This window comes from Elephas maximus, chromosome 13, assembly GCF_024166365.1.
Source record: "Elephas maximus indicus isolate mEleMax1 chromosome 13, mEleMax1 primary haplotype, whole genome shotgun sequence".
NCBI lineage: Eukaryota > Metazoa > Chordata > Mammalia > Proboscidea > Elephantidae > Elephas > Elephas maximus.
Window position 1 is genome coordinate 59,637,095 of NC_064831.1, and position 12,108 is coordinate 59,649,202.

The 12,108-nt window shown below is 44.7% G+C and overlaps 2 protein-coding genes across 5 annotated transcripts in view; both read left to right on the plus strand.

Moving 5' to 3' along the window:
* Positions 1-1,332, plus strand: part of KIF23 (kinesin family member 23) — a 30,121-nt gene extending 28,789 nt beyond the window's left edge. The window contains exons 23-24 of one of the 4 annotated variants that reach the window (XM_049906050.1): positions 28-98; positions 1,038-1,332. In XM_049906050.1, coding sequence (XP_049762007.1) covers positions 28-98; positions 1,038-1,053 — 87 coding nt within the window. In that variant the 3' untranslated portion in view covers positions 1,054-1,332. The remainder of the gene's footprint in view (positions 1-27; positions 99-1,037) is intronic. The other 3 variants (XM_049906049.1, XM_049906051.1, XM_049906052.1) reach the window with 3 other exon arrangements.
* Positions 1,333-7,369: 6,037 nt separating this feature from the next.
* On the plus strand, positions 7,370-9,657 carry RPLP1 (ribosomal protein lateral stalk subunit P1). Its single transcript, XM_049852554.1, has 4 exons — positions 7,370-7,580; positions 8,116-8,190; positions 9,183-9,300; positions 9,539-9,657. The coding sequence occupies exons 1-4, from the start codon at positions 7,509-7,511 to the stop codon at positions 9,616-9,618; spliced, it is 345 nt and encodes a 114-aa protein (XP_049708511.1). The 5' UTR covers positions 7,370-7,508; the 3' UTR covers positions 9,619-9,657.
* The last annotated feature ends 2,451 nt before the right edge of the window (positions 9,658-12,108 follow it).

Sequence of the window (12,108 nt, forward strand, 5' to 3'; positions counted from 1 at the left end):
TTTTCCTCTCTGTGTTTTTCCTGTCAGTGTTCCGTGGCTGTGGAGATGAGAGCGGGATCTCAGCTGGGACCTGGGTATCAGCATCACGCACAACCCAAGTGAGTAGCTGGAGCCTTGCTGTGTATGTCTGCCCTCTTCTATGTTCCCACCACCACGTCTTCTCCCTACCAACCACTTGCTTTTAAGAGGAAAGAAGGGATTTCTGTTTACACCTCGGGATAGCTGGGAAGACAGCAGTAGGCAGCAGCAGTGCTGAGAGCCTCGGAAGGGTTGGATAAAAGCATTTAGAGTGATAAGAACAGGAGGTGATGGACAGTGTTGATATTTGGCCCGCTCAGAAGGCCTGCAGAGGCTGAGCTGAGATCGCCTGTAATGAAGGAAGGCTCAAGGCTCTACTGTGGAATTTAGTGCCATTCATTCTTTCCTGACCTGTCTCTTGATCATGTTACAGCAAGAAATGTTCAATACAGTAAATAAAGCCGAATGGTGAAATTTATGGTAGGCAAAGGAGTCGCATTTTTTACCCCCTTATTAAAGACACTCAGAAACCCTGGTGGCGGAAGGGTTAAGAGCTACGGCTGCTAACCAAAAGGTTGGCAGTTTGAATCCACCAGGCGCTCTTTGGAAACTCTATGGGGCAGTTCTCCTCTGTCCATTAGGGTCACTGTGAGGGGGGATCGACTTGACAGCAAAGGGTTTATTAAACACACTCCGGAGTCTGGCCTATTTTTCCATATTTTAGTAAAAGCCCTTCTTTTGAAATATCTCCTATACAAGCCTATGTGTGTACTTTTAACACACGCATTCCTGAGGGAATTTGGAAAAGCATAAAGACAGGATAGACAGAGACGGTAAGTCCTGATTTCTATTAAATTTAATGCTAGATAAGCCTATACTACAAGTTACCTGCTCTCTCAGAAGGATGTGAATTTCCTTAAGATAAAATAGGAATTCTCAAAGCTCTCCTAAAGATACAGTTTTATGAACACGTCAGTAATTGCAACATTCATCACCAAATGCTGCTTTTTATGTTTCAGGCGCAAGAAGCCATAAGCTGACACAGTCCCAGAAACAAAAGAACATTTTATTTGTGTTGGTGATTTCTTCAAAGCCATGCCAAAAGCACTCTTCTGAGTCGTCTTGTGGAACTCCAGCTTTGTGGAGCACCGCAGACCAGGGATGTAGCACACACTGGCCTACGTCAAAGCTTCCCCTAGGTTCCAAAGACATCTAGTACTCACCGACCTTTTTCTATTATATGCCTTGCCGTATTTAATATTAAGAGAGACAGAGACCCCATTTCCTCATTGCTGTATGAACTTTTTTATAATGCTATTTTTTTTGTATATTTCTTGTATGCATATAAACTAATTCATGCAAGTGTTTGTCTTGGGTGATTCAAGAAGAATATATCTAGATCACACCTTATTTTTCACTGTGACTTTTCCAGCTCTGGTCTCAATATTTAAGGTTTTTATAAACAACAAATGCTGCTATTGGTTAGCTGTAAGAATGCACTTTAGACATATTTAACAATTCAAACTTTCAGAATAAAGATGTCAGTGACTGGCCAATCATAAGACCATTTTAGGACGTTATTTTGAGTTTTGCATGTATATGTTCACTTTCTGACAGTTCTGACAGTTAGACACGCCAAAAGAGTTAACAACAAAGCACCAAGAACTAGAGGGTTATGGGGGTCGTTCACCACTTACTCCACCACCCAGAGGAGTCCTCTGCACGTAGCTGGCACTCGGTATCTGTGGGATGAATGAAAAGCAAGCAGCAAAAGTATGAAGTAATTGGCCGTTAAATGGACAATGTCATTTGTTTGACAAAAATAGTATATACATATTAAATATGCTCTTTTAGACATTTAAACAAAAATGTGGTTTGGGGATAACACAAATTAGAAAATGTATGGTCAGAAAGCACAGTGAAATCATTCATTCATGTACGGATGACGCCGAATTTTTTTTTCTGATTAAATCTGGAGATCTTGAGGTGGAGTTTATTCTTTTACTAAAATTATACTTTTAAAATCAGCTTTTCATTAATGCTGAAGGTGTGGTATTAGTTTTGGCTAAAAGCAGATTTAGAGATTAAGGAAAAGGGCAAAACCGACATTTTTCACTAAGCATGTAACAGTAAGCAATATCCTTGAGAGGTGTGTTTGGACTACTTCCGACTGCCACCCAACCCCACCCCATAAAGGTTAAATCCTGTTTCAGCAGGTGCAGCAGGGTTTAGTCTCCACTTCTGGGTTATTTCATAATTTTTTAAATGGCATATTACTTATTCTTTGGAAAAGATACGTATGTTAATACACAGTAAGTTTTTACTATGATAGAGGAATCTGGGGCGATGAAGTATGTTTTAAGGAATACTATGTTCAATCTACTAAGTCCTTGGGCTACAAAAAGTAAAGGGAAATGCATGGACAATTAACGTTTTTCTCAAATAGTCCTAAAGAACAGCTGTGGTTTACTGAGTGTTCACTGTGTGTCTGGAATCCTGTACAGGTATCTATAATTTATAGGTAAAGAAATTGAGTTAGGATTTGCTCAAGGACCCCAAAGTTGGAAATGGTGTCAGTGGTGGAACTGATACTTAAGCACAAGCCTGACATCAAAGCCCTTTTACTTACTTTGCTATGCTAATGACTATATCTCATCTATAGTCTAGAATTTTCTTAGCCCTAGTTAATTTTAGTTGGCAATTTCTGATGTTTTACAAAACAGGACTGTCTGGTCAAATCATTATTACTATGGCACCACCAGGGCTCCAATAATAATAGTACATATGTAAGAGTCCCTGGGTGGTGTGAACGATTAAGCGCTCAGCTACTAACTGAAAGGTTGGCGGTTCAAATCCACCTCAGAGGACAGGCCTGGCGATCTGCTTCTGAGACTCCACGGAGCACAGTTCCACGCTCAAACACACGGGGCACCATGAGTAGGTATCTACTTGACATCAACTAGTAATACATATATAAACTTCACATTGTTGTTGTTAGGTGCCATCAAGTCGGTTCTGACTCGTAGTGATCCTATGCACAACAGAACAAAACACTGCCTGGTCCTCAAAATTGTTGCTATGCTTGAGCCCATTGTTGCAGCCACTGTGTCAGTCTACCTCATTGAGGGTCTTCCTCTTTTTTGATGACCCTCTACCAAGCATGATGTCCTTCTCCACGGATTGATCCCTCCTGACAACATATCCAAAGTATGTGAGACACAGTCTCACCATCCTTGCCTTTAAGGAGCATTCTGGCTGTACTTCTTCCAAGATACATCTGTTCGTTCTTTTGGCAGGCCATGGTATGTTCAACATTCTTCGCCAAGACCGTAATTCAAAGGGATCAATTCTTCTTTGGTTTTCCTTATTCATTTTCCAGGTTTTGCATGAATATGAGGTGACTGAAAACACCAAGGCTTGGGTGAGGCACACCCAATCCTTAAAGTAACATCTTTGCTTTCTAACACTTTAAAAAGGTCTTTTGCAGCAGATTTGCCCAATGCAATGTATTGTTTGATTTCTTGACTGCTATTTCCAATGGGCATTGATTTTGGATCCAAATAAAATGAAATTTCTTGACAACTTATTGTTTGTTTATTATGATGTTGCTTATTGGTCCGGTTGTGAGAATTTTTGTTTTCTTTATGGTGAGGTGTAATCCATACTGAATGCTGTAGTCTCTGATCTTCATCAGTAAGTGCTTCGAGTCCTCTTCACTTTCAGCAAGCAAAGTTATGTCATCTGCATATGACAGGTTGTTAATTAGCCTTCCTCCAATCCTGATGCTGCATTCTTGTTCATGTAGTCCAGCTCAGAATACCTGCTCAGCATACAGACTGAACAGGCATGGTGAAAGGATACAACCCTGACGCATGCCATTCCTGACTTTAAACCGTGCAGTGTCCCCTTGTTGTGTCCGAACAGCTGCCTCTTGGTCTATGTACAGGTTCCTCATGAGTGCAATTAAGTGTTGCAGAATTCCCATTCTTTGCAATGTTAGCCATAATTTGTTATGATCCACACAGTCCCGTGCCTTTGCATAGTCAGTAAAACACAGGTAAACATCCTTCTGGTACTCTGCTTTCAAGCAAGGTCCATCTAACATCAGCAACGATATATATCCCTCATTCCACATTCTCTTCTGAATCCAGCTTGAATTTCTGACAGTTCCCTGTCATGTACTGCTGCAGCTGTTAATTATCTTCAGCATAATTTTACTTGGATGTAATATTAATGATACTGTTCGATAACCTCTGCATTCTGCTGGATCACCTTTCTCCGGAATGGGCACAAATATGGATCTCTTCCAGTCAGTTGGCCAAGTAGCTGTTTTCCAAATTTCATGGTAGGTAAGTGAGCATTGCATTCGTTTTTGAAACTAGTATTCTGTCAATTTCTGAAAGCTTGTCTTTGCCAATGCCTTCAGTACAGCTTGGACTTCTTTCAGCACCACTAACTCTTGTTCATATGCTACCTCCTAAAATGGGTGAACATAGACCAATTCTTTTTGGTATAGTGACCGTGTATTCCTTTCATTTTCCTGCATCGTTCAATATTTTGCTCATAGAATCCTTAAATACTGCTACTCAAGGCTTGAATTTTCACTTCTTTCAGCTTGGGAAATGCTGAGTGTGTTCTCTTTTAGTTTTCTAATTCCAGGTCTTTGCATATTTCATTCTAATACTTTGTCTTCTTGAGCTGCCCTTCAAAATCTTCTGTTCAGCTTTTTTACCTTCTCATTTCTTCCATTTGCTTTAGCTACTGTGTGTTCAAGAGCAAGTTTCATAGTCTCTTCTGACATTCGTTTTGGTTTTTCTTTTTAATGACCTTTTGCTTTCTTCATGTTTGATGTTCTTCATGCCATCCTGTAACTCCTCTGGTCTTTGATCATTAGCGTTCAATGTGTCAAATTTCTACTTGAGATGGTCTCTAAATTCAGGTGGGATATACACAGGGTGATACTTTGGGTCTTGTGGACTTGTTCTGATTTTCTTCAAGTTCAACTTGCATATGAGCAATTGATGGTCTGTTCTGCAGTCAATCCCGGTGTTGTTCTAACGGGGGATATTGAGCTCCATCATCTCTTCCCAAAGATATAGTCAATTTGATTCCTGTGTATTCCATCTGGTGAGGTTCATGTTGAGGGCTGCTGTTTATGTTGTTGAAGAAAAGTATTTTCAGTGAATAGGTTGTTGGTCTTACAAAATTCTATCATGTGATCTCCATCATCGTTTCTATCACCAAGCCCAGTTTCCAACTCCGGATCCTTCATCTTTGTTTCCAATTTTTGTGTTCCAATCGTCGGTAATTATCAATGCATCTTGATTGCACGTCTGATCAATTTCATTAGTGGCTGGTGCATAGATATGAGTAACAGTCATATTAACTGCTCTCCCTTGTAGGCATATGGATATTATCCCATCACTGACAGCACCGTATTTCAAGCTGTATCTTGAAATGTTCTTCTTGACAATGGATGTAATGCTGTCCCTCTTCGTCATTCTCACCAGAGGAAGACGATATGCTTGTTCGATTCAGAACGGCCAACACCAGTCCATTTAAGCTCACTGATTCCTAGGGTCGCTATGAGTCAGAATCGACTCGATGACACTGGGTATGGGATTCCTAGAATATCTTCAAGTGTTCCATTTCATTTTTGACAAGTTCCAATTTTCCTGGATTCATACGCTGTACATTCCACATTCTAGTTACTAATGGATGTTTGCAACTGTTTCTTTTCATTTTGAGTCATGCCACATCAGCAAATGAAGGTCCTGAAAGCTTGACTCCATCTACATCATTCAGGTCTGACTCTACTTTGAGGAGGCAGCTCTTCCCCAGTTGTATTTTTGAGTGCCTTCCAATCTGAGAGGCTCAGCTTAGAGCACTATATCAGAAAACGATCCACTGCTATTCATAAGATTTTCATCTGCCAGTTTTTTTTCAAGAAGTAGATCGCCAGGTCCTTCTTCCTAATGTCTTAGTCTGGAAGCTCCACTGTAACCTCTCCACCATGGGTGACCCTGCTGGTATTTGAAATACTGGGGCCATAACTTCATGCATCACAGCAACACACAAGCCCCCACAGTATGACAAACTGAAAAATGAGTGGGAGTGAGGCCATCATACCTTATGTTTAGTGTTTTAGTTTCCGGACTTTTCAGTAATTATCTGATTTGATCTGTGCCAGCGGAAGACAAAGAGGGCCGTCATTATTCGCACTGTACAGAAGCAAAGTACTCTGTTCTAGGTCATATGGCTAAGGGATGGATGGAGCCTAAGTACTTGGATTCCTTGTGCAACTTGCTTTTTTTCACTGAATTGTGTTTTTGAGATTTATCCATATTGACAAATCTCATGTTCACTGCTTTATGCTATTCCACACTTACCCATAACCGTGCTGAAAGACAGTAGTTCCAATTTAACTTACGCACATAGTGCTCAGGAAACAGCCTTGTATTTGGACCCCCGTGTATATATACACTCCACAGTTTCTCTAGGATAGATATTAGGACTGGAATTGCTGAGATTCGGCTATGCTGATCTTCAACTTTAATCACGTTTTGCCAATATGCTTTTCAAAGTGATTGTGCCAACATGCGACACATTCCAGTAGCAACATAAAGGTTATATATTTAAAATTTTGGGGTATTTACCACTGTTGGCTAGGATTTTCCCAAGCGGGATCCTAAGAGGTGAAGTCTGATACAGTTTGGTCAGGGATGATTACGAGATAATTGCACTGACTGAAAAAAGCAGTTTCCCCAAAATAAAATTAAAATTTTTTTTTTTTTCCGGCTGTAAAATGGAAAGAGTACCTACCTTTTCTGTTATTGCTGGATTAAATGAATCCTTCCAGTGTGTGGATCAATACACAGTAAGTAGACTCTCAAATGCTACAGCTGTCTTAAATTGGAAGCTTCTTCTTTCCTTCTATATTTACTTACAAAGTCACGGAGCAACCACTGGGGCTTCCAAGATGTAACACAGCTCCTGCCTTCCCAGAGGTCACCATCTGCCGGAAGAGACTGGCTGGTGACATAAATAAGTATCTAAATAGTGTTACAAGGGCTACAGTAGCTCTTGTTAAGTCAAACCAATAGAGGTGAAGTCCATTTACCTAGGGAACGACGCCCTGAAAATATTTTTAACGTTCAGAAGCCCTGAGTTTTATCAAAACGAAGTGAGTGTGTACCCGCCCCCGCTTGACAACTGTTCGAACACGCCAACTGCGTCACGCGATGCGCGCAGGCGCTTTAGAGCCATCATCGCCGACGGTTCCCGCTCCGCCTCTTCCGCCAAGTGCGCGCGCCGATTGGTCCGCGTGGCCGCTATAAGACGCTGCGCGCAAGCGCGCGGACCCCTTTCCTCAGCTGCCGTTAAGGTGCTCGGTCCTTCCGAGGAAGCTAAGGCCGCGTTGGGGTGAGGCCCTCACTTCATCCGGCGACTAGCACCGCGCCCGGCACCCGCCAGCCCAGCACTCCCGCGCCATGGCCTCGGTCTCCGAGCTCGCCTGCATCTACTCCGCCCTCATCCTGTACGACGACGAGGTGACCGTGACGGTGAGTGCGGGCCCGGGCGGCGGCGGCGGCCTGCTCCCCACGTGTCCCACCGGGCGGGCCCATCCGGGCGACGTCGGGGCGGGCGGGCGCACGCGGGAGCCCCGCAGGGTCTGGGTTGCGCTGGCCGCCGTGCTCGCTGCCCTTGAGAATCTTTCAAACCTTCCGCGGCGCCTGGCGTTGAGTCCGCTCCGGGTTTTGTTCCGGGACGCGGTGGGTTTTTAAAGCTTTGATGGCCTTGAACCCCTTTGGTCTCGTGTAGTCCGCCTGCGGCGAGGCGGCGCGGTGTGGAGAGCGCTCCGCTCCGTCTCTTGTAACTTGAAATAGCTGTGTGACTCGGGCAGGTTACTGGTCGCAGCCTGTGCAGTGGCGGCGGCGAGCTGGGCAGCGTCGCAGTGTCCCTGGCTCGCCGGAGCAGGTGCATTTCGCTTGCTCGAAATCGTACAGAGTTTAAAGAGTCTTGTGATTTGCAGTATTTTGAGACGTTCACGAAAGCTACATTTTGTTCTCTGACGGGTTGGCATTTTGTTTGTTTTAGGAGGATAAGATCAATGCCCTCATTAAAGCGGCCGGTGTAAACGTGGAACCTTTCTGGCCTGGCTTGTTTGCAAAGGTAAGATGATGGCGGCCGAGGGACTTGAGAGGAAACCCTGGTGGCGTAGTGGTTAAGTGCTACGGCTGCTAACCAAGAGGTCGGCAGTTCAAATCCGCCAGGCGCTCCCTGGAAACTCTATGGGGAAGTTCTGCTCTGTCCTATAGGGTCGCTATGAGTAGCAATCGACTCGACAGCAGTGGTGGGTAAGTGACTTAAAGCAACGTGGGGAAGACTATTGTTTACTAATTTCTTAGGGCGGATGTACATGCCAGGGGACTTCCACACCAAATGTCAGCAGGCCCCCTTTTTCACTGCAGTGTTGTCTTTATAATTCTCTTGAGGTTTCAGTTAATCGTGCTTCGTGTGGTTTTGTCTCTTGATCTCAGACTCTGGTTTCTCTTCCCTACTGTTCTCAAACCAGGGTTAACAAGACTTAACCAGGTAATTTCTTTTTAAAATGTGTCCTCACTGTTACTCTCGGCAAGTCCTTCTAGTGTGATGATGAGCGCTGTCCGAGTCAGTTTCACTCCTAGTGACCCTGTATTTGGTTTAACAGAAATAGGATTTATTGACCACTTACACTGTGCTAGGGATATAAAAGACTAGTGGAGACTGGGTTCCTGCCCCAGGTGCTTTGGCAGTGGCTGCTTGCCATTGTAGGGGTCACTTAACCTCTGGCAGGTGAAAGTAATAACGGCCCCTAATTCTTTGCATTGTGACTTGAAAATTGAGGAGACATGGTACTGTGGAAAGAGTACTGGTTTGAGTGTTTGGGGAAACTTGAATTCCCTGCCAACAAGTTAAAACAGCTTATTTAAATCTGAGCTTTGTGCAGGGGAAAGTGAGTCTTGATGATAAAAAGTCAAACTAGAAATGTGTTCACTAGCAGACAAAATGGGAATAGACCACTCTTAAGTTGGGAGGAGACACAGTATTTTTTTTCCGCCAGTGGAGTAATACAATGAGAGGAACAGAACTGTGTGTTTTTATCTATGCTGTGCATCTCGCAGGCCCTGGCCAATGTCAACGTTGGGAGCCTCATCTGCAACGTAGGGGCTGGTGGACCTGCCCCAGCAGCTGGCCCTGCACCAGCCGGAGGACCTGCCCCCTCCACTGCTGCTGCCCCAGGTAGGAAGCTTTTGAAGTTTTCCTGTTTGGAGAGTGGAGAGCAACAAATAGTCATGTGGTGAAGATCGCTACAGGGAGATGATGTATGGAAACCCTGAAACCTGAGGCATTGCTCAGTGGTGCTGAGTACAGTGGCGGGGGGCGGGGGGTAACTTTGGCTGTGTAAGTTGAAGGGTCTGGAGCACAATCACCAGAGCTTAAAACACTGAGATGTGATTTTGACTCTTTTCTGTTTTAGCTGAGGAGAAGAAAGTGGAAGCAAAGAAAGAGGAATCTGAAGAGTCTGATGATGACATGGGCTTTGGTCTTTTTGACTAAACCCCTTTGTAACGTGTTCAATAAAAACCTGAACTCCTTGCTGCTGTTGATCTTACCGCTATTTGGTAATGTGGCCTGCAATGATGGTCTTGCCTCTTTTGCCATGACATAGTAGCTGGTTTTTTTCCTGTCCCCATCCCCATATGGGAGATCTTAACACAATCTCCTCAAGTTACAGTATTGAGGACAGGGCTGGGGGGAGGAAGGATCTGCAGACTGAGGACCCTCTGGTAGATTGGTGGCTGCTGCATCCGTAGGGTTTAATTCATACCTAGTGAGCAAATGCTCGGTTTTCACAGCAATATTGAAGCAGTGGGGAAGATTCAGTTAAGTTCTCAGCTGCACCAACGAGATAAAAGCAGAATTCAGATGTGTATTTTGAGAAACTAACGAAGTTAATAGCATGGAATGGAAATTGATTCACTTTATAAAATGCCAAGACATGCAAGACTCACTGGTCACTGCTGAACCGCTTCAAGTTCCTTAAATGGCCTTCAGGGTCCTGGAAGGGAGGGACAGAAAATCTAAGGGTTGGTTGGGATAGTAGGAAAGAACAAAGGTTTGAGCAGAGCAAGAGAAACATAATAGAATTCAGACCTTGACTGGCTTTAATCTACAGTCTTCACTAAACGCCAGTGCACTTGGTGCCTGTGTTATGTACAATATCCAGGATTTAATGTTAGGGCAGAGGCCCGGGGGCCTTGACGTACTTGCTGAAGTAGCAGGCTTCCAAAGAGTCTCCTAAGTTGTACTTGATTAATTTCTGACGCTTCTCTGACTGCTTTCAGTGTTAAAAAGTCTAATAAAGAAGCATTCTGAAAAGCGTGTGTCACTCTAGAAAACCTTTGCTGTGTAGCCTCTCCTGAGTCACTGACTCCTGCGGCGGTTAATTCTTCCTTCAGACCTCAGGAATCCCACCCAGCACAGCGCTCCTTGTCCCATCTGTTTAAAAACGTGTAATTGCGTGTCTGATGGGTTGTTTTGTATTTTGTCTCCCACTCCATAACAACTTGTAAGGGGCCAGGGCTGTCTGATTTTCTGATCGGTATCTGACCTTTCTACACAGTGTCTGGTATGCTGTGGTATCAGTGTATGTTTATCAGAGTCCAACTCCCATTTTACACGTGAGGAAACTAGGGCCCAGACGGGAGAAACTGCTCAGCAGCAAAGATGAGCAGAGCCATGACTGGAACCCAAGTCTCTGGACAGGTAAATGCTCTTTCCACCGTATGGTAAAACAGCCTGCCACCCAACACAAGCCCGGTCGTAATTGCGTTATCACGCACCTTACGGGTTTTCCCGATACAAATATTCAGGCCCTACGGTGAGAGCTCCCACCAAGATGAGGGAGGCACAGGTCTGGTCTCACACATTCATTCTAAAGCGACGGGAGGGGACCCTGCTGGCATAGCGGTTAAGCGCTTGGCTGGTAGCAGAGGTGGTGGTTGGAATGCACCAGGCGTCGTGTGGGAGATGTGACAGTCTCCTTCATAGAGCTTTGGAAACCCTAGGAGGCAGCTCGGTTCTGTCCTCTGGGTCGGGATCAACTCGAGGGCGGAGGGTTTTTTAAAGCGGCAGGACCCGGCCCCCGCGGACATAACGGGGAGTCGAATAAGCCTCAGCGCGCATCAGTGAAGATTCCAGGAGATGCTCGAGCCAGGACTTTGGGGTCAACTAGGAATTAGATGCAATGACAGAAGCAACCGCGAGGCGACCCGGCGGCCTCTACTGTCAGGTGCATCGCCTAGGAGGAGAGGGAAGACGCCTGAAAACTCGAAGCCTGAGACCAGGTTTCTTTCTGGATGGTTTTCTGGGCTTCTACGCCGCGGAAAACCCAGCACCTAACTGGCAGGGACGCTGTACGCCCGCGCTCAGGTTTTCACAGCCTGCCGCTCGCCAATCAACGTCCGCGCTCGGAGGGAGAGGCGGGGCTAGTAGCTGAATGTTGCCCAGGAAACAAGAACTACTCGATTGCGCTGAACCGTATTGGCCACTGGGGGCGCGCGCGAGTCCTCAGTCTTGCGCATGTCCGTTGGCCTCAGTTCCACTAATGAAAGGTTTTAAGGATGGTTTACTTGGTTTCTTAGCCTCTGGGTTAGTCGGTTAAGGCAACCAGTCTGTTGTGAAAAACCTGTATGTCAGGATATTCCAGCACTTTCATTAACCATGGGGAACGGGGCAAGGCAGATTGGTAAATCGGTTCCTGCCACAGGGCTGTGTTTTTGAGGGTTGGACAATAGATTTAGTCGCTGGGGCATTAGAAGTTCAGATCGTGGCAACTAGTTTCCTAGCACAGTACCTGACATGTGGAAGATGCATAATAAACATTGCTTGAAAGAATGAATGAATATGTTAATGAGTGAGTGAATTAATAATTGCCTTCACATTCTTTTCTTCACATGCTGGAGGAAGATTAAAAAAGTTAGGTAATAGGGCATATATACAAAACAATGGGGAATGGACTGTTGGTTTGAATGCACATTGCTACAA

What these genes read in the sequence shown, in the direction of transcription:
- RPLP1 (XM_049852554.1), top strand. Translation starts at nt 7,509, where the DNA reads ATGGCCTCGGTCTCCGAGCTCGCCTGCATCTACTCCGCCCTCATCCTG. An exon ending in ACGACGAGGTGACCGTGACG is followed by an intron (nt 7,581 to 8,115) that starts GTGAGTGCGGGC and finishes TGTTTGTTTTAG; the next exon opens with GAGGATAAGATCAATGCCCT. An exon ending in CTCCACTGCTGCTGCCCCAG is followed by an intron (nt 9,301 to 9,538) that starts GTAGGAAGCTTT and finishes TTTCTGTTTTAG; the next exon opens with CTGAGGAGAAGAAAGTGGAA.